The 27,424-nt window shown below is 42.0% G+C and overlaps 1 protein-coding gene across 7 annotated transcripts in view; it reads left to right on the forward strand.

Annotated features, from left to right (window-relative positions):
* Positions 1–27,424, forward strand: part of LOC134355758 (A-kinase anchor protein 13-like) — a 557,767-nt gene that overhangs the window by 336,127 nt on the left and 194,216 nt on the right. For all 7 annotated transcript variants that reach the window (XM_063066124.1, XM_063066122.1, XM_063066127.1 and 4 more), the window contains one exon: positions 23,142–23,275. In XM_063066124.1, the coding sequence (XP_062922194.1) occupies positions 23,142–23,275 (134 nt within the window). The remainder of the gene's footprint in view (positions 1–23,141; positions 23,276–27,424) is intronic.

Raw genomic sequence — 27,424 nt, forward strand, 5'->3', positions numbered from 1 at the left:
TTTTCTTTCCAATTTAAGTCATGGAACAAAGATGTCTGTAAAGTTTTTGAAAGTTTTAAACAGTATAATTGTAGATCTATTTTGTTTTTCAAAAGTTTCCTGCACTCCTGATTGGGTACTAGTGTCAGAATCAAATACAAGTTATGCCACATTTTTCCCACTGGGCGCCACAATAGCTTAGTGGTCGATGTAATACGAAGTGTCAGAGTTCATAGTTGAATCCCAGCATCCTCTGCAAGAAGTCTCTATATGTTCACCCCGTGGAACATGCGAGTTCCTCCGGGTCATACAATTTCCTCCCACAGTCCAAAAATATACCGGGTAGGTTAATTAGTCATTATGAGTTGTCCTGTAACTAGGTAAGGGTTAAATCGGGGCTGTCGGAGGTTGTTGGGCAATGCAGCTCAAAGGACTGAAAGGGCCTATTCCACGGTGTCTCTAAATAGAATAAAATAAACTATAAATTCCCCTCTATATTTTACCATGGCTTCACGATTCAAATGCCTTCCCAAACCCCACTCTCTCAATCTACACCCAATTGATGATACTATACACCAACCTTTAATATAAAAATTAATTATTTCAGGTTGACTCTTGCTCAAATGCACTCAAATTTGAATGGCATTGGGCACAATGGGCGGTTATATTAATTCACCCCTACACTTAACTAAGTTTTAAATGTTTTGACTACAGTGGCTCCTGTTAGGCAGCGCTGAATGCGAAGAATTTTGGCGCATGATAGTAATTAAAGAATCAGGACTTGCTCAAGTGACAATAGCTCTTCTGTAGGGCAGAGCAGGGGAGCACAGTCTGACTACACAACTGGGAATGATTACAACAAGGCCACGCTAGCAGTGAGATACTTATCACAGACTCATAACTGCAGCTTATCAGATAACTCAGTCATGGATAAAATGTAGCCAGATTCATGAATTGTGTATCTATTCAATGTGACATTTTGAAGTTTCCCTTGTAACGCTTCATGGATTCCTTCCATTGTCCTTGCATCACCACTGTTCTGCAATGATGATTGAATGATTTTAATGCAGCAGTAGATTCAGATTCAGATTTATTTATCCTGTGTACATCAAAAGTCCAGGCTAACCACACCTCACTGGGCATAATTAGCTACTCCATGAAGAGAGTTAGAAGCACCTAGTTTCTGGGTGTGCACTTAAATGGATGATCTCACCTGATCCCTCAACACCACCTATTTAGTCAAGAAAGCACGGCAGCATCTCCACTTCCTGAGGAGATTGAGGTGAGTGAGGCTCTTACCTCCCCCCATCTTAACCAGTTTTTCCAGGAGTACCGCTGAGAGTGTCCTGACCAACTGCATCACTATCTGCTTTGGGTATTGCAAAGCATCTGGCTGCAAGACCTACAAAGGATTGTGACGACTGCTGAGAGGATCATCAGGGACTCACTTCCACCCATCCGAGATATTTATCAGGAGCAATGCATACCCAGGGTCCTTAGCATTGTCAAGGATTCTTCCCATCCATCCCACAATGTCTTTGACCCCCTACCATTAGGCTGGAGGTACCATAGCATTTGGACAAGGACTGTTAGGATGGGAAACAGCTTCTTCCTCCAGGCCGTGAGGCTACTGCACACCCTGTCACCACCCAGGTCTCGTCACGTATGAAGCACCAGTAGAATTATACTGTTTACTTTTTAACTTGTATGGTAAATGCACTTCATGCTAAATGTCAATCCTCTACAATATTTTATTATTTGTTAATTTATTTATGGTAATACTACTTTGAGTTGTATGTTAGTTATATGTACTATGTTGTGCTCCTTGTTCAGACATTGCGGTGTTTGGCGGTCTTTGTTGTGCAGGGTTTTTCATGGGTCCTATTGTGTTTCTTTGTTTTGAAGGTAAAGGTTCTGTATGGTACAAATTTGCCCATATGCTTTGAACTTCTGAACTTAGAACTTCAGACTGGTCTAATTATGTTTCTGGTTATTGGTGTATCTTGCTTCTGCACCATCGTGTCGATGGCAAAGGATTTAGTGATGTTAATTACACTAAACGTCAAGAGAAGTGGGTGGACTCTTGTCTGGCACAGATATTGCTTGTCACTGAGAGATGTCCAGGGTCCAGGTCTTGCTACAGACTACATACACTCAGAGGCCACTTTATTAGGTATACCTGTACACCTGCTTGTTAATGCAAATATCTAATCAGCTCATCCTGTGGCAGCAACTCAATGCATTGAAGCACGAAGACATAGTCAAGAGGTTCAGTTGTTGTTCACACCAAGCATCAAAATGGGGATGAGATGTGATCTAAGTGACTTTGACCGTGGAATGATTGTTGGTGCCAGATCTTTGTGGTTTGACTATCTCAGAAACTGCTGATCTCCTGGGATTTTCATGCCCAGCAATCTCTAGAGTTTACAGAGAATGGTGCAAAAAAAATTTAAAATATCTAGTGAGTGGCAGTACCGTGGGTGAAAGTGCCTTGTTAAGGAGAGAGGTCAGGAGAGAATGGCCAGACTGGTTCAAGCCAACAGGAAGGTGACAGTAATTCAAATAACAACGTGTTACAACAATACTGTGCAGAAGAGATCAACATGTTGGACTTTGAAATGAATGGGCTACAGCTGGAGGAGAACATGAACGTACACACAGTGGCACCTAATCAAGTGGCACTGTGTAAGTTGTAGATAGATTGTTTTATAATCTGGGGAGTTACAGTCTGTGGAGTTGGACGCGTCAGAATCAATCATTACCTATCACTCCAGACCCAATGAAGTTAGAAAACCATTGATGAAGAAGCTGTAAGTTGTAGATCACAGCTCATCGTAGAGAAATTTCTGGGATGAAGTTGATCGGCTTCTGTTCATATCCGGAACGATCTTTTTGTGCAAAGTGTGAATAAGAGGTGATTTGATAGAGGTGTACAAATCTATGAGGAATATAGATAGGCTATTGGCAAGCAGGCTTCTTCCACTGAGGTTGGGTGAGATTAGAACTGGAGGTCACAGGTTAGGAGTGAAAGGTGAAATGTTGAAGAGGAAGATGAGGGAGAAGTCCTCACTCTGAGGATGGTGAGAGGTGCCAGAGGAAGTGGCAGATGTGGGTTTGACTTCAACATTTAAGATGTGGTTTGGATAGATACTTGGATGGGAGTTCTATGGTCCAAGTGCAGATTGATGTAAATAGGCCAAATAATAATTGGCCATTGACTGGATAGTAGGCCAAAAGGATAGTTTCTGTGCTGTAGTGCTCTTTGACTCTATGACTTTAAAGTGTGACTCCAGATAGGAATAAGTTTTCCCACATAATTCCATTACCTTCTCTGTTAGTTGAGCTTCTTGATGACATCATCATGATTTCGCAATTGACAAAGCACTACCTTGACATCAGAGATGGAAGCCCATTGCACGTCGGTGTCAGGGCTATACTAGGATGGGTGTTCCTGGTGTAATGCTTTACAGTGCCAACAATCAGGGTTTGATTCCCACCGCTGTCTGTAAGGAGTTTGTACATTCTCGCCCTGACCCACATGAGTTTCCTCCAGAGGCTCCAGTTTCCTCCCACATTCCAAAGACCTATGGGTTAGGGTTAGTGAGTTGTGGGCGTGCTATGTTGACAGCAGAAGCATGGCGGCACTTGCAAGGCTGCTCAGCACAATCCTCACTGAATTGACCTGATGTGAATGATGCATTTCGCTGTACGCTCCTTTGTACGTGTGACAAATAAAGCTAATCCTTGAGAATTGGTGAGCAACTTATTGAAGAGTAGCTGATATTTGATAGCAATGTAATGATACCTTTCATTACTTTGCTGAAAGATTCTTGGAGGCAATTAGCTGGATAGGATTTCTCTTTTTGTTTTGTGAAGACGACGTACCAGGATATTTGCCCAAATTGTCAGGTAGCTACAAGTCTTGTATCTTGTATTTCTATTTATTCAGAGGTACAGCTTAGCAACAGGCTTTTCCAGTGAGCCTAATTAAACCATGTGACCAATTTACCTGCTAAGCAATATGTCTTTGGAATGTGGAAGGAAGCCAAAGCACCCAAAGGAAACCCACGAAGTCACAGGGAGAACATATAGACAGTGGTGGAAGTGAACCCAGGTTCCTGATACTGTAATAGCATTATGCTACCATGCCACCTTGAAACTGAACCTACCAGTTCTGGAGTGCATCTTCAATACCAGAGTCAGGATGTCCTCAGCCTTCACTGTACTTGGTTAATTCTTGATGTCACCTGGGCTGAGTTGATTTGGTTGGAGACTAGCTTCCGTATGTGGGGATTTCAAGATGCGGCCATCATGGGGCACCCACTAAGGACACTGCTAAAGATGATGGTAATCATTTCAGTCATGTCTTTTGGGCATTCCATCATTGGGGATGGTGATATCTCAAGAGCTGTCTTGTGCATTGGTCGATTATTCATCCAGCCTGTGTTGGTTTGTTAGTTGTACTCACCTATTGAGTAGAGTGGGCTGGGAGAGGATGTTTCCAATTTTTGGAGTGTCTGGGATCAAGGACGTGTCCTCAGAATACAGGGATGTCCCATTAGAACGGAGATGAGGAGGAATTTCTTTAGCTGTATAGTGGTGAATCTGTGGGATTTATTGCCACAGCCAGTTACAATGGCTGAGTCACTGGGTATATTCCAGTAATTTCAACCTGAATACCTGAATATTCCAACTTTCGGTAATTCCCTCCCCCTCCCTTCCCCTATCTCAGCTTCACTCTGCCCCTTCCCCCAGCTGCCTACTACCTCCCTCATGGTTCCACCTCCTTCTACTACCCATTGTGCTTTCCCCTATTCCTTCTTCACCTTTCCTGCCTATCCCCTCCCTGCTTCCCCTACCCCACCCCTTTATCTTTCCCCTTACTGGTTTTTCACCTGGAACCTTCCAGCCGCCTTCTTCCCACCCTCCCCTCACCTTCTTTATAGGGCCTCTGTCCCTTCCCTCTTCAGTCCTGACGAAGGGTTCCGGCCCGAAACGTTGACTGATTGTTTCCGTGGACGCTGCCTGACCTGCTGATTTCCTCCAGCTTGTTGTGAGTGTCATTGGGTATATTGAAAGCGGAGGTTGATATGTTCTTGATTAGTAAAGGTTTCAGTTGTTACAAGGCAAAAGCAGGCAAATGGGCAAATAAATCTGCTATAATGGAACGATGTAGCAGACTTGATGGGCCGAACGGCCTGATTCTGCTCCATTTTCAGATATGGTCAACACCAATTTAAAACTGAATGCTGCAGGACTGTGTAAGCATTGGCCTGATCCATTTGTTAGAAGTTCAATGTAAGTTTATGTTCAAAGTACATATATTACCATATTGTATTATTGTATATTACCATATACAACCCTGAGATTCATTTTCTTGCAGGCATACTCAATAAATCTAATAACCATAATAGAATCAATGAAAGACCGCATCAACTTGGGCGTTCAATCAATGTGCAAGAGAGAACAAACTGTTCAAATACAAAAAGAAAGAAATAATAATAATATATAAATAAGCAATAAATATTGAAAACTTGAAAGTGTGTCTATAGGTTGTGGGAACATTTCAATGATGGGGCAAGTGAAGTTATCCCCGTTGGTTCGAGAGTCTGATGGTTGAAGGGTAATAACTGTTCCTGAACCTGGTGGTGTGAGTCCTGAGGTTCTTATACCACCTTCCTGATGGCAGCAGGAAGAAGAGAGGTGGAAGCTGCTTTCTTGCAACAACATTCCATATAGATGTGTTCAAAGGTGGGGAGGGCTTTAACAGTGATGCACCGGGCCTTATCCACTATTTTTGTAGGATTTTCTGTTCAAGGCATTGGTGTTTCCATCACCAGCTGTGTTGCAGCCAATCAATATGCTCTCCACCACACATCTATAGAAAGTTGTTAAAGTTTTAGATTGTTGTTGTTATTCCTCTCCGTGTCTTATGGTGCATCGGATGTCGGTCTTGCTGTTTCTTTAGCATTTGTCTGTTTTTTACGAGGCCGAGTTGCTAGCTTGATGTTCAACCCAACACAGATGGAAAGCATGCAAAGAGCCAGCCGGATTTGAACCCAGGACCAATCCCCTCGAAAGTCTGGTGTGGATGCCACTTCACAACAGCCGGCTTAAAGTTTTAGATGTCATGACAAATTTTTGACAAGCTCTTTAGGAAATAGAGGCACTGCCGTATCTCTTAAGTGGGATCATTTACCTCTGCCCATCACATAATGTTTATACAGCTCAATGAGCATCATCCCCTCTTCCACGTGATAGAATAGATCTTTATTGTCATTGGTCAAGACAACGAGGTTACAGTGCTACTCCAGTCGGTGCAAAACAGATATTTACAATGCATGCATTTTTTTAAAAATCCCACATTTACATGCAACAAGTGACTTCAATAGTCCACAACACTCAAAGGCCATTGGCAATGACCAAATGTCAGGAGATTGAACAAACAGTGTCTGGGATGGGTCTTTAATAATGTTACGAGCATGCCGTAGGCATTAAGAGTTGTAGATTGTCTCCATGTCCGGTAGTTGAGTCATAATGATGTGCTGAGCTGTCCTTATCACCCATTGGAGAGCTTTGTGATCTGTCTTGCTGCAACTAGATTACCACACTGTCATTCCCTATGCTCTGTGTTGCACATGGATAAAAGTTGCCCGGCAATATTTGAGGCAGATCAGCTCCTCAGGTTGTACAGAAGCTGTTACTGTTGAGGGTGTGCTGACGGATCAATAGAGTTCTTCAATGATGTTCATCCCCATAAACTTCAAACTGGAGATCCTTTCTACTACCTCAACATTTAAAAATAGTGAGGCTTATTTGGGACCTCTTGCCTTCCTGACGAAAATTAGTTTGTTTTTCATTGAATGTAACACATGAAGCAGATGCCCCTCATCTGCTCATGGTAGGGTGTCATGAAGTTTAACATTTTATTAGGCTGACTCTTGAAATCAAGTATGATTTGCCTCCCCTCCCATTCCAAGCAGTGGAAGATGTCTGTACATGAGTTCTGCTGAATTTAGTTTAGTATCACAAGCTATCTGCCACGTCACTGAACTGGCAGAGATTTTGGTCCAATGGAGTGAAGTTCTGGGACTATTATGAACCAGCTTGGCACACGCTTACTGATATATGCACACACATTTTTTTGTCATGTGAACAGATGCTTGCGGGCTTGGACACCTGCATAATCTTGTCCACATCCTTTATCACCCCAATATCTCATCTCTTGCCCTGATCCCCTTCTTCCCACCTCTGTCCACCTGCCCTGATGCGTTTTCTTCAACCTGCCTCCTTGCTTCCCTTCCTTGCTCAACCTTTTCTCTTCTATCTCCCACTCCCACCCATTAGTTACCTACCCTCTTCAAGAGTCAGAGCAAGTCGTGGCCAACTGCTGCTTGGGCTCTTCACTATCCCTTCCTGAATGCTGATTGTTCCAAGGCTGATGGACCCCAAATATCTCTCTTATATAACCATGTGTGATTCTTCGCTCATCTACCCACTGTTGTCTAATGTTGATAGATTCCAGTCTCCTGGTGATTGGTTGGCCATGACTGAGATGGATTAATCATTTAGGAGCAGAAGCGTTTCAGTCAGCCACCAATATTCAGGACACAAGTTGAACAATGTAACTGTATTGCTCCAATTCCAAGGTAGGGAATGGTCTCTCCAAGACTTCTACACACTCTTTGCTTTGTGTTCATTAATGGTGTCCAGGTTTGAAGGATTCAATAGGTCACTCTAAGTTCATGACCTGTGCGATTGGCCAACATCCAATCCCAGCACTCAAACCTAACTGAATTGAAATACATACGTTAAGCCAGCAAAGGATTTATACATCTCCCTTCTGTTCAAACCAAATCTGTTTTATCAGATGAATATACCAGGCCAACAGTCAGATGGAGAATGATATCTCCAGAGTTCCCAGACAACAAATACTACATAAATAAATATTCTCATTTTATCCATGTAAAATCACGCAGACAATTACAGATTTATTTCCCCGAGGTTATTTTAAGGTTTGTGTGGTCCAAGTAGTAAGGAGAAAAAACGCACTCTCAAAGGATTAGAACTTTGCTGTTTTGACTGGACTGATGCCAATATTTACAGATCAGTTAAAGGAAAAACAGCGCAATGCCAGATTTATTTTCAAGACAGAGATGCCATTCAATCACTTTAATTGGAAGTACGGTTTCTAACACCTGGAGCTGCAAGTGTTTAGTCTTGTGGTCTTTTCTTTATTCATCTTTCAGTCCTCCCTCCCCCCCCCCCCCCCATTTCACCTGGACGAAGAGTGGACACCCTACGCGGACAATCTTATCAAAAAGGCTCAGCAGAGGTTGTATTTCCTACGTCAGCTCAGGAAGTACAACCTGCCTCAGGAGCTGCTGATTTAATTCTATTCAGGAATAATCCAGTCTGTTCTCTATTCGTCCATCACTGTCTGGTTTGGATCAGCTACCAAACAAGACAAAATAGACTCCAAAGAACCATCAGGACTGTGGAGAGGATTATTGGCGTGAAGTTGCCCTGGATCCAGGACTTTTTATGCATCTAGAGTCAAGAAGCGAGCAAGCAGCATCATTGTAGACCCATCACACCCTGGACGTCACCTGTCCCAACTCCTTCCTTCTGGTAGGCATTTTAGATCACTGTATGCCAGGACAAATAGGTACAAGAACAGTTTCTTTCCGTATGCCATCAATCTTATGAATGGTTGAATTTTAGTTTATTATAAACCAAGTCCACCTGTACATATACAGGTATACCTCATTGTATATAGTTCACGATTATTTGCACTACTGTTTTGTTTGCTTTTTGATTCTGTACAGTGAGAGCTCAGGGAAACCAGCATCAAATTCCCTGTATTAGTCCACATATTTGGCAATAATAAAGGCTTCTGATTCTGATACAACTTGTGGTTGGCCAGTGCACTTTGTGTCATAAGACGTAGGGAGCAGAGTTAGACCATTTGGCCTATCGAGTCTGCTTCACCATTTCATTATGGCTGATCCATTTTCCCTCTAAGGGCCAATTTCCTGCCTCCTTCCTGTATCCCTTTATTCCCTGACTAATTCTGAAATGTTTCAGGAAACTGGGATTTTTGTTGTCAAGATCAGCACTCATGGCCCTTCTCCGCTTGCCCCTGACAAGGTGGTGAGAATCTTCTTGACTGCCTGCAAGACTTCTAGTGAAGATACAGTGTTGCTATAAGTTTCAGGATTTTCAAACCAATGTTGATGAAAGAGCAGCTAAGTATTCCCAAAAGAGGATGTGCACAACTTGGAAGAAAACTTCCAAGTGGTCGTGTTCCTGACTGTCTGCTCCCCTTCTTTTTGTTGCTAGGAATCACCCATTTGAGAGTTGCATGCAGAGTAACCCAGGTGTGTAACTGCAATGCATTATAAATATAAAACATCCCTTGAGAAAAGAGATGAGGAAGAATTTCTTCAGCCAGAGGGTAGTGAGTCTGTGGAATTCCTTGCCACAGATGGCTGTGGAGGCCGAGTCATTGAGTATATTTAAAGCAGAGGTTGATAGGTTCTTGATTAGTAAGGGCACCAAAGGCTACGGGGATGAGACAGGAGAATGGAGTTGAGGGAGATAATAAATCAGCCATGGTGGAATAGCAGTAGAGACTCAGTGGACGGTATGGCCTAATTCTGCTCCTATGTCTTATGATCCAAATGCGCATAGCTTTCAGTAAGATCTTGACTGAACTGATTTTGAATCACAACTCAATTTTTCTGCCTGATCCTGATGACCTTTGACTCCCCAGTAATCTTAACTTTGAATGTGCCCAGTGCCTTGATATCCAGAGGTCTCCAGGGTAGTGATTGCTAATGATTCATAGCCTGCTGAAGGAGGATGCCTTTACATATGGTTCTAAATAGCCAATACCTTATTCTTAGACTGTAGACCTATCTACTCAAGGGAATCAGCCTGGGAGCTTCTATCCTGACAAGCCTCTTCAGAATCTTGGTTTTTCTGTACTATAGATTCATTATGAACCTATAAATTCATTTTCAAGGACTCTACAGCTCTCGTTCTTAGTATTATTTATTTACTTGTTTATTATTATTTATTTCGCATATGCACAGTTTATTTTTTGTGCATTGAATGTTCATCTTTTTGTGTATAGTTTTTCATTGATTCTGTTCGTATTTCTTTGTTCTACTGTAAATGCTTCCAAGAAAATGAATCTCAGGGCAGTGTATGGTGACATATACATGCTTTGATGATGAAGTTACTTTGGACTTTCCATTGTTCTGGACTCCAGAAAATATCAGCCCATTCCCATTGGATCAGGAGAGGAACTTTCTGGTAGAACCATTGAAGGTGTGAACCAAATTTCTAGTTTCAAAGTATTCTTTACCAAGTCCTCAATTTATTGGATTCATATTGATTCACATTGAAATGCTTTCCTGAACTTCGCCTCCATAGGAGAACAAGCTGCTAGTACTTGCTAATGTTTCACACTTTGACTCTTGGCTTTTGATGTAAGTGTACCAACAAATGGAAGGCTCCAAAATGTTTTAGGGGTATCAAGTGTTCCTGGATGCTTCTGGTGAAATTCCACTTCTATATATTTCATAGCTTGGCACTGTTGCCAACCAAACCTGGCACCAGTGCTGGGCTTCAGTTGTTGCATCCTTCTTCCCAACCCCACCCGATCCTGCCGAACTGCCAGGTGAGGTTAGCCGCAGATCAGGCAGAGTGCCGGTCACACACCCTCAAGCTGCTGGTTTGTCTGATCAAATCGAGAGTCCCGGAGAGTCCCAACTGGGCCAAGCTACTTTTTCAAAATAATCCTGCTCCCGACAGCTAGAAACACATTAGGGGTGATCAGCTCATGATGGCAAAACACCACCGAGGTTGTTTGCTTGCAGCCATTACATATGTCACTTGTGATTTGAAGTGTTTTTATGTTTTTAAAAGATTGGCTTTATTTGTCACATGTACATCAAAGCATATGCACCGTCTTGTGTCAAATCAGATTAACATTATAATGCTGGGGGCAGCTTGCCATGCTTCCAGCGCCAGCATAACATGCCCACAATTCACTAACCCTAACTCGTACATCTTTGGAGTGCAGGAATAAACCGGAGCATCTGGAGGAAACCCATGCGATCACAGGGAGAATGTACAAACTCCTTACAGACAGTGGGGGGAATCGAACCGTGATCGTACAGCTTGCACACTGTAAAGCTTTGCGCTACCATGCCACCCGTGGATGCTTTCCTTGCAGCCAACTCATTCCAGAATTCTTCCTTCCATGTTAATGTTTGGTTCCATCGCTGGTAGGACCACTAACTCATTGAAGTTCCAATTCATGCGTCCATTATCTGCTTCCGATGTAGAAGGAGGCCATTCAGCCCTTCAAGAATTTCCCAGCTCTCAGTGGTCTTCTCTCTAGCCTATTCTCCCCATATTCCCATTAATTAAATCACCCACCTACAGAAGAGATAATTTAGCGCATTAATTATCCTACCACTCAGGATAACATTGGGATGGAAAGCCTCCTACACAGGGAGCTGTCCACAGTGAGTTGGCATGGAACAATTAGGTCTCTAGAAACATTTTAAAAACTCAAGTTTTTTTTTAACTCATTTAACAGAACTGAGAACAGTGAAGCATTCCATTAGGAGATTAAAATTAATGGTGGAACGTGAACACTGTTTCTCAGAGTACCCAGTCTCTGACTAAACATTTCCTGTCTCACCCGTGACTGGGGCTTTAGGCCCACAAAAGCCTCGTATGCCATCCTTACCCAGTACAGCCCATATGTGACTCTAGGCCCTATTAAAGTGGTTGACTCTTAACCATCTGTCGGATCAAACGCAATAAGGGATGCATAAATATCAACATTGCCATGACGTCCTCATTCAGTAAACAAATTGATAAAACAAACATTCTGCGCTGAAAACAGAGACACTTTTCCTGTACTGGGATTAACTTGACACAGATCATGGCGAAGCTACAAATTCATGCTCCCTCACTCCATTCCCAGAGTCTTAACAAAGAAGGTCAACTTAGAAGAACTGAGCACATCTTGAGGACTCTACATTCATCCTGATAATCATGTAGGTAATCAGCCACATCTTCCTACAATGAACATACTTTTTAATTTTTTCTTCTTCCACAGATAAGCAATGAGCTTTAAAACCCAGGTTAATTTTCTTGAGATTATCGGTCCATACTCTCGAATTGCATTGAACTGCTGAAGAATGAGAGCCTTGCTTTATGGTATTCTAACCAGAATGTGGCAGGCAGGGAGCTGGAACTTATACTTTGCTTTCAGATCAGACCTAATGTTTCAAAGAATAAGAATTTGTCTTCAAATAGGCCATTTTAAAAGCAGGCTAACATGCAGATGTGCTGGAGTAGCAGGAATTGAGTGTGAAACATTTAACAGTATGGCACAGCAGTTAGCATTTTGTTATTAAAGTAACTCAGGTTCAATTCCCACCACTGTCTGTAAGTATCTTGTACGTTCTCCCGTTGCTGCATGGGTTTCCTCCTGGTGCTCTGGTTTCCTCCCACATTTCAAAGATGTACGGCTTATTATAATTAGTCACATGGATATAATTGGGCGGTGCAAGTTCATTGGGTTGGAAGGATCTGTCGCTGTGCTATATCTCTAAATAAATAAAATTTTAAAAGATTCCTGAAGAAAAGACTCAGCCCGAACTGTCGACTGTTTACTCTTTTCCATTGATGCTGCCTGACCTGCTGAGTTCCTCCAGCATTTTGTGTGTGATGCTTTGGATTTCCAGCATCTTCAGACTTTCTTGTGTTTATATAAAAGAAAGAGATGCTGCTTTTGAGTTGAACTTGGGGCTGCCATCACAAACTGCTGTGGCCTATGCTGGCTTGATGCAATTGCCTCGCCCTATGTTCTGTGGTCATTTCTTCCTTCCTCTAGCTGCGTATCAGAGCACACTCCTTTGGGTGGGGTACTTGTAGGAAACTGCGGGCAGATCCTCACAGTTAATTAATTTGAATTGGGCTGGTATTGTTCAGGAGTACTTTAATGTGTCGGAGTAATACAGCACTGAAACAGACTCTGCCAGACGTTGAGTGACTCATGATTTAACGAAGTAGGTTAGCCAATGGACTTCTCGAGAGATTTCCACAGAGACTGAGTGGGCTCGGTGAAATTACAATATTCCAGCCCTTGCCTTCAGAATTTACAAAATACTAGGTGGATGGAAACTACTTAAAAGTGAAATGTGAATAATCAAAAATAAATCCAAACCACAATGTGACTGGGTCTGCAAACATATCGATTGTGAAAGATATTGAAGTGGCAATACCCCTTTAATAAAACCAACTTTGTGTAGTGCTAAATATGCTGTCTTCACAGAAGTAAATCTCTGTGGGATTCAGTGTTTAGGTCTTGTTATGACAACTGCAGTTATAGCTTTTAGTTAGGCTGCACCTGGAGAATGATTCCTGTTTACTGCAAACTAGTGCACACTTCTCTGGCGTACACAAACAGCAACAAATGGGATAACCTGCAATTTATTCTTGACTGAACAGTTTCTGTTTTGGCAGACTCTTTAATTTGAGCTCCTTGGTATATAATTACTTGAGAGAAAACACAATTAGGCAAGATACTGTACATGTAGGCTAAGTTACATCAAGTACAATATTCCAAGATAGAAACAAGGAGACTGGACATTCATTCACCAAAATCCCTGTTTCCCTTCTAAAGGAATACTTTACTTTTTTTTAAAAACTATGTGTTCTCAACATTGATGGAGTTCTATTCCATAAACTGAACACAGAAAGAAGGTTTTTTTAAATTTAGACACAGCATGGAATGGGCTCTTCTGTTACTTCAAGCCACGCCGCCCTGCAATCCCCCTATTTAGTTCCAGCCTAACAATTTACAATGAACAATTAACTTACCAATTGGTTTGTCTTTGGACTGTGGGAGGAAACCAGAGCATCCAGAGGAAACCCATGTGGTCATGGGGAGAGCATACAAGCTCCTTACAGGCAGGGGTGGGAATTGAACCTAGGTCACCTGTATCATAAAACGTGCTAACCATTATGCTACCGTGCTGCCCTTTCTCCCTTGCATTCTGAATTAAAATTGCACCCCCTACATCTTCGAACCATTGCAGCTTAATTTAGATTATGAAGACACGTAGTCCCCTTTTATTGTCATTTAGTAATGCATGCATTAAAAAATGATACATTGTTTCCTCCGGTGTGATATTACAAAAACACAGGACAGACTAAGACTGAAAAAGCTGACAAAACCACATAATTATACATATAGTTACAAACAGTGTAACAATACCATAACTTGATGAAGAAAGTCCATGAGCACAGTAAAGTTCAAAGTTTCTCTAATATCCCACATATTACATTTCAAATTACCTTTTTTTGTTAAATTGAATAAGATTAGTTTTATTTGTCACATATACATTGAAACATACAGTGAAATGTGTCACTTGCATAATTAACCAACTCAGAGGATTGTGCTGGGGGCAGTTTGCAAGTGTTGCCATGCTCCCAGTGTCAACATAGCACATCCACAGCCTACCCTCGCCTGCATGTCTCTGGATTGTGGGAGGAAACCAGGGTACTCAGAGGAAACCCATGCAATTACAAAGAGAACATACAAACTCTTTGCAGACAGTGGCGGAAATGTGATCCCAATTGTGACCGCGGGTGCTGTAAAGCGTTATGATAACTGCCACGCTACTGTGCCACCATTGTGGTCCCTTTGGTATTGCTCACCTCATTGGAAATTCTTAATGGGGTATATGTGTCAAACTTTTAAAACTCTGAGTTCAGTAGATTTGAAGAAGCAAGTCTTGCATTCTGTGGGTGTGGTGAACCCAAGAAGGCACGCACAAACATTTTGTTGGCGCACGGCATGCACTGCCACCCATCGATTCTTTAAACCCCACCCATAATAAAAAGATACATGATGATTGTCTTTATTGCCAAATGAAACAGAGAATTTTTTTTTACAACCCCAAGGCAGTGAGGTGTTTTTACAGGAAGTATCTCACACCAGTTTGGGGCCAGTTAGATGGTTGTGAGAACATGTTGATTGGATTATCTGCCTTGAAATCCTCGCAGACCTAGTGTACACATCTCTATTTAGGTAGTAAATGATTACTTTAACAATCCTTTTCAAATGGTATTATTTTTTAATTGTCTATTCAAAAAATTAATATTAATAATTTTTGAACAGCAGAACATGATATTCTACAGATGCTGGAAACCCAGAGTATACACACAAAATGCTGGATATTTTACCTAAGGAGCCTCCATCCTGATGGTATAAACATTGATTTCTCTAACCTCTCGTACGAACATTTGTAATTTCTCCCCCTTCCCGCTCTCTCTCTTTCTCTTCCCCATTCTGGCTCCCATCACACCCTCTTTTCTTCTCACCACCCTTTCATCCCTCTTTGGTGTCCCTCCTCCTCTTCCTCCATGGTCCACAGACTCCCCCTTCTTCAGCTCTTTACCTCATCCACCTATCATCTCCCAGCTTCTCACTTCATCTGTCTTCCGCCTCACTTGGTCTCACATCACCTGCTGGCTGGTACTCATCTCCCCCCACCACCATCCCCCCAGCCTCCCAACCTTCTTAATCTGTTAATCTGGCTTCTTCCCCCTTCCTTTCCAGTCTGATAAAGGATTTTGGCCCAAAATGTTGACTGTTTATTCCTTTCTATAGATGCTGCCTGACTTGAGCTTTGTGTGGTTTTACTCCGGTTTTCCAGCATCTACAGAATCTCTTGTGTTTACACATTTTACAAAACCTGTGCAAAGTTCATTAGTTAGCCCACTGGAGAAAAGTTCCTGCCCTTCAAAAGTGCCCGAGGGGATTTTGCACCCATTCAAATAGCCAGATAGAACCTTTGACTTAATGGTCTGGGTTGGGTCAGACTGACGTGATAGCCAGCCATGGGTCTGTAGTTGGTAGATGTAATCTTCTTGTTAAGAGATCTGTTCTGGTATAAAACCTAATCCAGTCCCAACCCAAACTGAGATTTATTCTGGTGCCAAGCATGAATCAGACCTTTCGGCTTTGAGATAGATAGACAGCTGTAAAATTACTGATCCAGCAGTCCACAGACACTTCAAACCCTACCACAGCTGCCGAGTTCATTAACTAAATTCAGTGCTCTTATAGATTCCCTTATTGGCCATTTATTGTGCAGAATAAGATGAGTGTGTAGTATCATGGTGGTTAAGTTACAAGAGAGGACTGGGCACTGAGCCAAGTACTTGAGTCCCTATCTCACCATGGCAGCTGGTAAATGACTAATTCAAGTAATTAAATGTGGAATTGAAGAGGCTGTATCTGGTAATGATGACCAAAAAACTACCAGAGTACCATTAAAAGTCCATCTGGTTCACTAATTGACTTGTGGAGGTGGAGATCTTGGTGTCTCTTCGCTCCCTAGCCAGCCTTCTGTGTAAACCCACTGCAGCAACTTTGTCTATGAACTGCTCACTGGGGGAGAGGGGGGGTGTGCTCAGCATCTTGCTGCCTTTTGAAAGCAGTGGCTTCTCTCGTTGAATTGCGTTTCATCTATGTAATACTGGGAGAAGAGGTTCCTCCCATTCATTCTGAATTTGCATCCTGCTCCCCGTTACAGTTTCAAAGTTGTGGCTCAGATTTACTATTTTCTTTGATGTACTGTCTCAGGGCATTACTCGGTGAGCTTTTTGATACACTGGATGGATTCAGATTCAGACTCATTTGCAACACATGCACCGAAACATAGTGAGACGCATTCTTTGCATTAACAACCAAAGGGTACAATGGGGGCAGTACTCGAGTGCCACCACATATTACAGTGCCTACATAAGATGCCCACAATGTTAAGCAGAACTACTCAAGTAACAAAAATAACAACCAAACAAACAACAAAATAAGACCCTCTCTTCCCTTCCATCCACTCACACAGACTGTCTTCCAACCCTTCAGTCTCCAGCTGTATCAAGTCATAGAATGCTACCGTACAGAAACAGGCCTTTTGGCCCATCTAGACCCTACTGAAGTAGTATTCTATCTCATCTACCAACCTGCACCCAGACCATAGCTCTCCATATTCCTCCCATCCATGTATCTATCCAAATTTCTCTTAAATTTTGAAACTGAACTCACTTTTAAATCTCGCCTCATTCTCCTGTGCTGTAGGGAGTGAAGTCCAACCCTATTCAACCTTTCCTTGTATCTCAGGTCCTCAAGACCTGGCAACATTCTTGTAAATTTTCTCTGCACTCTTACCATCTTATTGACATCTGTCCTGTAGCTAGGAAACCAAAACTGCACACAGTTTCCAATTACCATATCAACAATGTCTTATACAATTTCAACATAAACACCCCAACTCCTGTACTCAGTGCATTGGCCTTCATAAATCAATGTGCCAAAAGCTTTCTTTATGATCCTGTCTACCAGTGATGCCACTTTCAAGGAATTATAGATATGTATTCCCAGATCCCTCTATTATATTGGAAACACAGATCATTTTTCACTATTTTTACTAATACACTAAACTATTATATAAGCTTCAGTTTATAGCCTGGAGTGAATTTTTCCCAATGGCTGTGAATAATCTGACCACCCACTCACTCTCAGGTGGAAGATGTTCTGGGAAATGCAAGTTTCATGAACGTGCCAATTTGTTTGGATGTGTCTCTCTGTCTGACTTGCTAAAGATTAATTGTGTTGAAGACACTGGTAACCAAAGGTAATAACTACACATTTTCCAAGTTGTTCTAACTTCCATTTAATCATTTCTGCCCCGGGCTAAAGTCCCTGGCTGTTTCTTTTCTCAATTGTGTTTTAATTCAGCTGCTGTTAAGTTTACTGAAAGTTACAACCTCTGCTTCTGCATCTCCTCCACCTTGGGCAGTGAAGCTGCTGATGGCTGTTGTCACAGATCCAGGAATATGGGTTCAATCCTGGCCTCGGATGCTGTCTCTGGAGAATGTTCATGTTCTGTCAGTGACCGTGTCAGTTTCCTGTGGGTACTGAGGTTCCCTCCTAAAGCCCTCAAACCTGCTGGTATGATAGTTGGCAACTAGAAATTACCCCTTAGTATCAGTAAGTGAAAAAAGAATCATAATTCAATTCTGGTGCCCTCTGTGAGTTTGTACATTTTCCCTGGGAACCGCACAGGTTTTCTTTGAGTTCTCTGTTTTACTCTCCAATCCAAAGACGTGCCGGTTAGTGGGTTAATTGGTCATTGTAAATTGTCTTGTGGTTAGACTAGTGTTAAATAGATGGGCTGATGGGGGGTGTGGTTCATTATGCTGGAAGGACCTGTTCCATCCTACATCTCTAAAACAAAATAAGGACCTGCATTCTAATATGTATACTGTACTGGGATAACTGCTTTCTTTGGAAAATTAATTGCATTTAAATTTAATTTTAGTGTCTTTGATCTGCATTGATGAGCAATTTTAAATGAAGGATCAACTTTATTCGCCATATACATTTACATGTACTAAGAATTTACTGCGACATGCAATAATAAAAAGCAGCATTCAGCAATTATGGAGCATAGAGAAATATAGAAAAAAAAGTTAGAGGTTAAGGTACAGATGTGGAACAAAATGTATTCCATGGAAAAGATGTATTCTGTGGAAAAGAGTACAGTTGATGTTTCAGGCCAAGACCCTTCATCAGGTCCACTTTTATCAGAAAATTGAAAATATGTAAGCAAGCATTGGGGGAAGAATGTTCTCAGTTTTTCTGCATGAAAACTATGGCACTTTCTTTCACAGACAGTGATTTGCCAAGAGTACCTCTTAGACCTCTTAGAGTACCTTTAACTGAGGTAGGATTTTCAGAATCGAATCAAGGATTTGAACGATCTGGAAATTCTGCACTGGGTAATTAACCCATTCCTTTGCAAGGTGAAAGAACAGGAAGAGAGCTTGCAAGAAGAAATTATCAAAATTCAGAATGATGAAGAAAAAAATGCCTTCCAAAAATGCTGTCTTTTGTGGTATGCGGCTATGCTGTCATACTAAGTTTCCTGGTCTTTGTAGAAGAGCCAAAACAGCCCATTATTGCATTTCCATCCTCCTACCTTGTTGAAAGAGGCTTCAGTGCGGTGAACCACATACTCATAAAAAAAAAAAGAAACTGCTTGGACTTTGTTACGCATGGGGTCTTAAGGCTTTTACTGTCACAACTTGAACCAGATATTTCAACTCTTGTTAATAACCATCAAACTCAAGGATCACATTGATATTGAAGCTGCTGTACAGTGCACAGGTACTGTGTAACATTTGGAGTATTGTGAGCTGTCTTAAGCACCTTATCTAAGAAAGGACAGGTTGGCATTGGAGAGGGTCTTGGAGGACATTCCCGAGAATGATCATGGGGAATGAAAGGGTTAACATATGAGGAGCATTTGATGGCTGTAGGCCAGTACTCAATGGAGTTTAGAAGGATTAGAGGTAATCTCATTGAAACCTATTGAATACTGAGTGGATGAGGAGAGGATGTTTCCTAAAGTGGGGGAGCCTAGCCAGAGGGTGCAGTGTCAGAATACAAGCATGTCCTTTTAGAACAGAGATGAGGAGGAATTTCTTTCGGCAGAGTGGGTTGAATTTGTCGAATTCATTGCCACAGGTGGCAGTGGAGGTGTATAGGTTCTTGATTAGAAAGGGCATCAAAGGTTATGGGGAGAAGGTGAGAGTATGGGGTATGATAAATCAGCCACAGTGGAATGGTGGAGCAGACTCAATGGGCCAAATGGCCTAATTCTGTTATTTTTTTTATGGTGTCTGATCTGTAGGCTGTTCCTAGGGATACACATCGAGAGGGACATCAAGCGCTACTGGCAGATCATCAGCTTGGTGAAAGACTCCCTTTAGAATCCAAAACTTGTTGGCCTGGCAGCACACCGAGATGTCCATGGAGAAATATTGCAGACTAGCACGTTCAAGGCTGGAGGAATCATGCTGAGGGACAGACTGAAGCCCAGTGTAACCACCACAGGGGTTTGATAGGGAAGGACCACAATATAGGATTCTTCTGTTACTGGTGTAGCCATCACAAGGGTTTGATTGGGAAGGACCACAATATAGGATTCTTCTGCTACTGGAGATGGAGTGGCCGAGTTGGTGAGGAAGCCCCTAAATTATTGGAGTGATGCACAACGTGAGTGGCAACGGTCCTGTTCTTTTTTTTTTGAAGGACTATAACAGAACAGCATTGACTGTGGATGTAAGAACGAAAGGGCATTGTGCAGCTCATTCCTGCAAATCATTTTTATTTTGAATGAAGTTTGTTTAGATAAAGAAGAGCTTCTTTTGTAAATGGACAAGAAGCAGCTCCATTGTTTCATTAGAACTTGGCTGTGGTCTGTCACCCAAGCAATGAGTTACAACTGACCAGAAGGGAACTGACCTCAGCTATCGTACGGGACTAACACCAGCATTCTGTATCATTCAGTGATTTTATTTTCGTACTTGCTTTGACAGACGAGTGGTCCAGGTGATCTGCATTTCAGGTGTTCGTAGTCCCACATAGTGGAGGGAGAAACGTCAAGTTTACTGCAGGAAGTTAACTTATGAAGCATCTAATTACATCCCTCTCAGTCTCCAAAATGCCGCACTTTACAGATCAGTGGTATTGTAAATAAAGTTATAAATTTGAGAAGAGATCTTACAGATAATAAAAGATAGGAATGTTACCACAAGTGCTAAAACAGCCTGCTCCATTTTAAGTAACAGTACTGGGAACTTCTCATATCCACCCCTGCCACTTGGCAAGGCAGACAGACTGTAATATTAGATAGTGCGGGATCCTTTCCAAAAATCTGGAGCAGAATGCAAATATGGAAGTACTGTTAATTAACTTTTAAACTTTGGTGGCACATAGAGCCATTGCCTCACAGATTCAGAAACCTGAGTTCTATCCTGAGTTTCGGTACTGCCTGTGTGGAGTTTGTGGGCTCTCCCTGTAACCGATTCCTCCAAGAGGACCACAACCTTGTTGGGTTTGAAGGCTTGCATCCTTCAATGACCTGGAGAGTTAAGTTGGCTGGAGCCAGGGCTGTATGCTTTGACTCTTGGTAGGGTCACCCAATGTCAAATAGGTCAAAAGGTAGAGGACAGACGAGTCATCCACCGGTCCTCCAGGTTCAGGGATTCAGCTCAGGGCCAACAACACTGACTGGATAAACAGAACTGTTACGGAAACAGCAATGAGGAGTCCTTCTGCATCTAAGTCTCCATCCAGAACTTGCATGACTGACACTGGTGAAAACCGAGAGGAAGCTACTGACACAATGAAGGAAGCCCTGAACGCTACCAGAGATGGATGTCCTTCATTGCTGCTCTAAGTGCCAGCGGTGTAACGGGCAATGGATTCTGTAACTGATTTGGGTCTCCTTCAGTGCTCAGGTTCGCTCGCACATCACAAAGATACGTGGGATGATTAATGGAGCATTAAGCTGCACCTAGTGTGTGGTTGAGGGGTGTAATCTAGGGATACTTAAGAGGATGTAGGGAGAAGTAAATTAAATCAGTCCAGATGAAGGATCTCAAACTGAAACATTAATTGTCCATATCCCTATGGATTCCCATCAGATTCCTTTGTCTGCAGCCCCAGAAATGTTCCCACCTATCACCTTGCAGCTAGCCTCCTTCCCTTCTCCCCACCTTTTTGTTCTGACATCTTCCCCCTTCCTTCTCCGTCCTGAAGAAATGCCTCGGCCTGGAACATCTACTGTTTATACATTCCCATGGGTGCTGCTTGACCTGAATTCTTCCAGCGTTTTGTGTGTGTTGCTTTGGATTTCCAGCTTCTGCGGAATCCCTCGTGTTTATGATTCCCTGAGGAGATGCTGTCAATGTAACTGAATTTCTCCGGAAGTTTATTTTTGCTCCATATTCTAGCAACTGCTTCTCCCAATGGAAATAAGATGAGGTTAGTGTAAATGGGTACTCAATAGGTAGCACAATCGAAGGGCCTGTTCTTGTGCTGTATCTATGGCTCTAAACTGAGTTTAATTCTGAATGGAATGAAAATATTTAAGCTTCTTTAAGATCTTTCATTCAGGACACCCCACAGTAGTTCACTGTCTTTGAAGTGAAGTCAGTATTGTAACACAGGAGTGACGACAGCCAGGTTGAGAACAGTAAGCTTCCTTAGACATTAACATGATCTGGTTAGAAAGGTTGAATTATCGAGGACAAAATAGAATAACTTTAAGAAAAGCTATTTGCAAAATACTTAAAATAATATCTGCTGCTGCAAAGTTAACAAATTTCACAACATATGTCAGTGATATTAAACCTGATTCTGATTAGAACCTACAGTTAACTGTACAACCTACAGTTTCACTTTCAAGGACTCAATTTTTAACTTTTTTAAGTAATATTTTTAAAATTTCAGTTTGTCATCTTTTGCAAATTGGTTATTTGGCCGCCTTTGTCCATATGTAGTTTTTTTTTCCTTGTAAGTTCTATTGTAGTTCTTTATTTTCCTGTAAATGCCTGCAAGAAAATGAATTTCAAAGTAGTATGTGGTGACATAAATGTACTTTGATAATAAATTTTACTTTGACTTTGAGGTCAGAAACAAAATCGCTTTATATTTTAGGTCAGGAAATTTGTACCAGGATTATGTGCTCATTTGGACAATATTTATCCCTCAGTAGCTCCCTTGCATACATAAATAGTTATTTTTTAATCACATTATCAATCTGAGTGCCTCATTTCGCACATTACTACAGTGACTCCACTGAAGCTCACTGGGACATGGTGAATAAATTTTATTTATTTTATGTAGGGACTCGAAACTCCGATGCCCCAAGTTGTAATACCGTCACACTAAGGCTGTGCTACCATGGCGTCCATTGTTTTATTTACTCATTCTTCTGTCAGTTTTACACTTGCTGAGTTACTTTCCATGGCTTTAGATTCAAGCTGCATTGACTGAAACTGGGCATTATTCAGTATCCACTGATTCCATGATCTGCCGGGGTAGTCCTGTCATTGGTAATGGACCATGTGGTGGTTTTGTTGTTCTCTTCTCTGATGATTTGAAGATTTGCCTTAAATACTGAGTGAAATATTCTGGTGGCTTGGTTCAGGTTTTAAGACATAGTGATCAATTATGAATTTTAACGCATGACATTTTTCTTTTATTTCAGAATGTGGCCCACTGTCTGATGCACCACTGGCTGTCGAGTGCAGTTCATCAATGCCTGTGGCTGGAGAGCCAGTATGTTTCTCTGATCAACAGGTCAGCAACAAGACTGCGGAGACAGAAGACCTGCCCACAAAGGTAGAGAGGAGTCTTCTTTTCCTGTTGATACTCCTGTTGATTATTTTTGTCCTGCTGGGCAGTATCTTAATTAGTTTTACGTTGAGTACTTCTCAGTGGGTAGTCAAAACTGCCCAATGTATCAATCACAGGCACCAGCCTACTTGTCATCAAGGACATGTATACAGAAAGGTGCCAGTAAAAGGCCAACAATATTACATTCACCCTGCTCATGGACTGTTTGTCCCACTCTATCAGGGGGAAGGCTACGTAGCATCCACACCAGGACCACCAGACTCAAATGCTGTTACTTTCCCCAAGCTGTAAGGCTGATCAAACCCTCCACCATTAAACCACCACACCACTACTACTTTATAATTTCCCGTCAGAGTCACCTTATGTACAGACGCTCCTGTACCTAGCATCACTTAATATACATACATTCAATCTATATCCTTAAGCTTCTCGTTGTTGTTCCTTATCAAGTCTTGTGGCACATTGGCAGCATTTTTTTTGCCGTTTTCTTAGCACTTAAGTGTTTTTTTTACGAGGCCGAGTTGCTAGCTCGACGCTCATTGCATTTTCCTTTCTCGTTTGCTTTGGTGTTCATTGTTGTCTGTGTAATGTACAGATTCAACTGGCCCTTGAACGCTTTATGTGAGGTTGCATATAGTATCTACAGAGTTGCTATTGGGTCTGGTTTCTTTTTGTTTCTCTCAGTTCTTGTTTCTTCCATTCATTCAGGGGATGTAGACATTGCTGGCAATGCCAGCATGTTTTATTCCCTACTAATTGCCAAGGAAACAAGGATGTGATGCTGAGACCTTATGACGCATTGGTCAGACCGCACTTGGAGTGCTGGGAGCAGTTTCGGACCTCTTATCTAAGAAATGATGACTGGCATGAGAGGGTCCGGAGGAGGTTCACAAGAATGATCCTAAGAATGAAAGGGCTAAGGTATGAAGAGCATTTGATGTTGCTGGACCTATACACACTGGAGTTTAGAAGAATGAGGAGAGGATCTCATTGAAACATCGTATTTTGATGTTTGGACAGGGAGAGGATAGTTCCAATGGTGGGGAGTCTAGGAGAAGAGGGCACAGCCTCAGAATACAAGGATGTCCCTTTAGAGCAGAGATGAGAGGGAGGGTGTTGGATCCCTGTAATTCATTGCCATAGATAGCTTTGGAGGCCAAGTCATTGGGTATATTTAAAGCAGAGATTAATAAATTCTTGATTAGTAAGGGTGTTATAAGGGATACGGGAAGAATGGGGTTGAGAGGGATAATAAAACAGTCATGATGGAATGGTGGAGCAGACTCAATGGGGCCAAATGGGCAAGTTCTGCTCCTATGTCTTACGGTCCAAAGGAACGGGTGAAATTAATCTCCAATTCCACTTTCTCACATTCTTAATCATGGTGTTGTTATATTCCACTCTATACTTATTTAGAGTTCTGGCACAGTAACAGGCCATTCAGCCCATTGTGCCCAATTACACCCTTGTGGCCTAGTAACCTAGTAGCCTGTTCACCTCTGAAACATGGGAGGAATCCCGAGCACCCAGACGAATCCCATGTGGTCACGGGGAGAACGTACAAACTCCTTACAGCTGGCAGCGGGAATCGAACCTGGGTCACTGATCCTTTAATAGGTTAGTGTCCAGTTCTACCTCCTCACATTTTAAATTATTGTGGGGCTGTTTTTATCCTGTTTTTATTCAGAGGTACAGCACTGGAACAGACTTTTCTGACCCACTGAGCCCACACTGCCCAATTACATGCAAACTCCTTCCAGGCAGCAGTAGAATTGAACCTGGCGCTAGGTCACTGGCGCTATAATAACATTATGCTAACTGCTACACCACTGTGCCACCCCATTTTGCAACAGTGAACTCTCTTCTTCACAATGAAAGGAAACCGTTTATTTTTGGCCACCGATTTGCATCCAGGGATCAGGATTTCTGGAAGGAATATCACTGAGTTGAGGGTGTGGTTGAAATAAGAAATGGAAGAAATGATAGCTGGCCAGTGTAAATCTGGGCAGCAAATGGTTTGGTTTCCTGATGATGTCATCGTTGTTTAGCGTCAGACTTTCCCTGGCTCTGCATCCTTCAACTTTGTATGGGATATGCCATTTACACAAACATTTGGGCCCTGCCCATCCACATCAATCAGCTGGTGAACAAATTCTTTCCACGAGCTTTTTGGCAAGTGGACACAGGGAGTTCCAAGGTGGTGTGTGACTTCCCAATGAAGATTTGATGTTCTAGCATTGGCAAATCACTGAGAAGAGGTCAAGTGGTCTCTGGAGTTCTACAGTTCGTGTTTGTAAATTAAACTTATAACATCAATCAACAAAAATGCGACTGAAATTCAGACACTGAACTTGAGGAAACGACAGAAGTTCTTAGGTATGAATTCTATAAACCGTGACTGTCAAAGTCGTAATTGTAAAGTCATGTCATACAGTATACATAATGTGGAAGGGTAATTTGTTAACAGAAGGGAAGGTTTGCGTCCAATTAAATATTTGTATCCGAAGTCCACAAGTCGCTCAGTGAAGTTTGGTTTGCCGTCAAGCAAAGATTAAATTTAAAGTTCAGGTAGAGAATTTTAATCCTGTTTTCTAGAAGTTAAGATGTTTAAAAGTTGCTCATATACCAACTGTGGGCCTTGTGATTCTGTGTTCAAAGTAAAGGTTGCTACATTTCAAGAACTTCTTATTGTGTGCTCTCTCTTAATCAGCTAAAAATTGTGTGAGATTTATTCTTAGTGCATTTTTCTTGTTTTCATTAACTGTTCTGATTTAGTGAGGTGCTTTCCGATACCCACAGAAAGAAATTAAGTGTTTTTACTTTGCATTTCCCTTGTCACGTTTTGGGTAAAAAAGCAGGGAGGAGAGGGCTGCGGTGTTCTCCTAGTGAAATCCTTTCCTCCGTCAGTTCCAGCAGAGAAAGCAGATTAACTAGTCGTTTGTTTAATTGTTGTTTGAAGGAATTTGCTGGCACATTTCTCCACAATATAACAGTATAAATGCATTCCAAAAAGTAACTGGTCCAGAAAAGTGAACATAAATGGAAGAATTATTGTCCTTCTGCTGCCTTAATCTATGCATTCAGCTTTCTTCATTTTGTTGACAGTTGACAGAACATTGTGAGAAGAAATTGTGTTAATTATAGCTATGGGTGCATTAAAGGTGTGTTCAATAACGTAACAAAAGTACTTTGGCCAAAATTACTGCTTGAATAACCTATTGGAAGATATGTTTTGTCTCCTGTTACTCGAGAAGGGGATGGGGTGTGTAGCAGTAGGTGAACATGAAGCTTGGATCTAATATTCAATAAACACAAGAGCTTTTGCTGGTGCTGGAAATCCAGAGTGACTCATGCAAAATGCTGGAGGAAAAAGAGTATGATTTGATTAGGGTTCATGTCTGGGTAATACACACAAAATGCTGGAAGAACTCGGCAGGACAGGTAGCATCTGTGGAAGGCAATGATGAGTCAACGTTTTGGGCCGAGGCCCTACATCAGGACTGGAAAGGAAGGGGAAAGAAGCCAGAATAAGAAGGTAGGGGAAGGGAGAGGAGTGCAGGCTGGCAGATTATAGGTGAGACCAGGTGAGGGGGAAGTTGGGTGGGTAGAGGAGGGGGGAGATGAAGTTAGAAGCTGGGAGGTGGTGATAGGTGAAAAAGGTGATTGGCAATTGAGGAGAGCTTATTCTGGTTTATCCCCACTTCCTTTCCAGCCTTGATGAAGTGTCTCAGCCCAAGATGTCAAATCTTCATTCCTTCCATAGATGCTGCCTAACTTGCTGAGTTCCTCCAGCATTTTGTCTGTTTTCCATTGAATATCCGAGGAGTTCAAGCTCCCAGCCATTAAAGAGCATTTTCATTGCATATTCCCCCACCATATACAAATTAATCCCCTTCTACATGTTCAGATCCTCTTTAAAACACACTTCACAGACCAGGTAGTATCTTGAATATCCCCTCCCAAAGTCAACATTGCCTCAGGCATTGTTTGAGTACTGTTCTCTGAAATACCTATTGACATTGGATTGCCATTAAACAGATGATTTGTTATCAAGCCATGTAGAAAACCAATGAATTTATCACTCAGGCAATCAGTTAGCCATTGAGGTGGCACAGTGGTTATTGTTGTTACCTC

This window comes from Mobula hypostoma, chromosome 13 (assembly GCF_963921235.1).
Source record: "Mobula hypostoma chromosome 13, sMobHyp1.1, whole genome shotgun sequence".
In the NCBI taxonomy this organism is placed as follows: Eukaryota; Metazoa; Chordata; class Chondrichthyes; order Myliobatiformes; family Myliobatidae; genus Mobula; species Mobula hypostoma.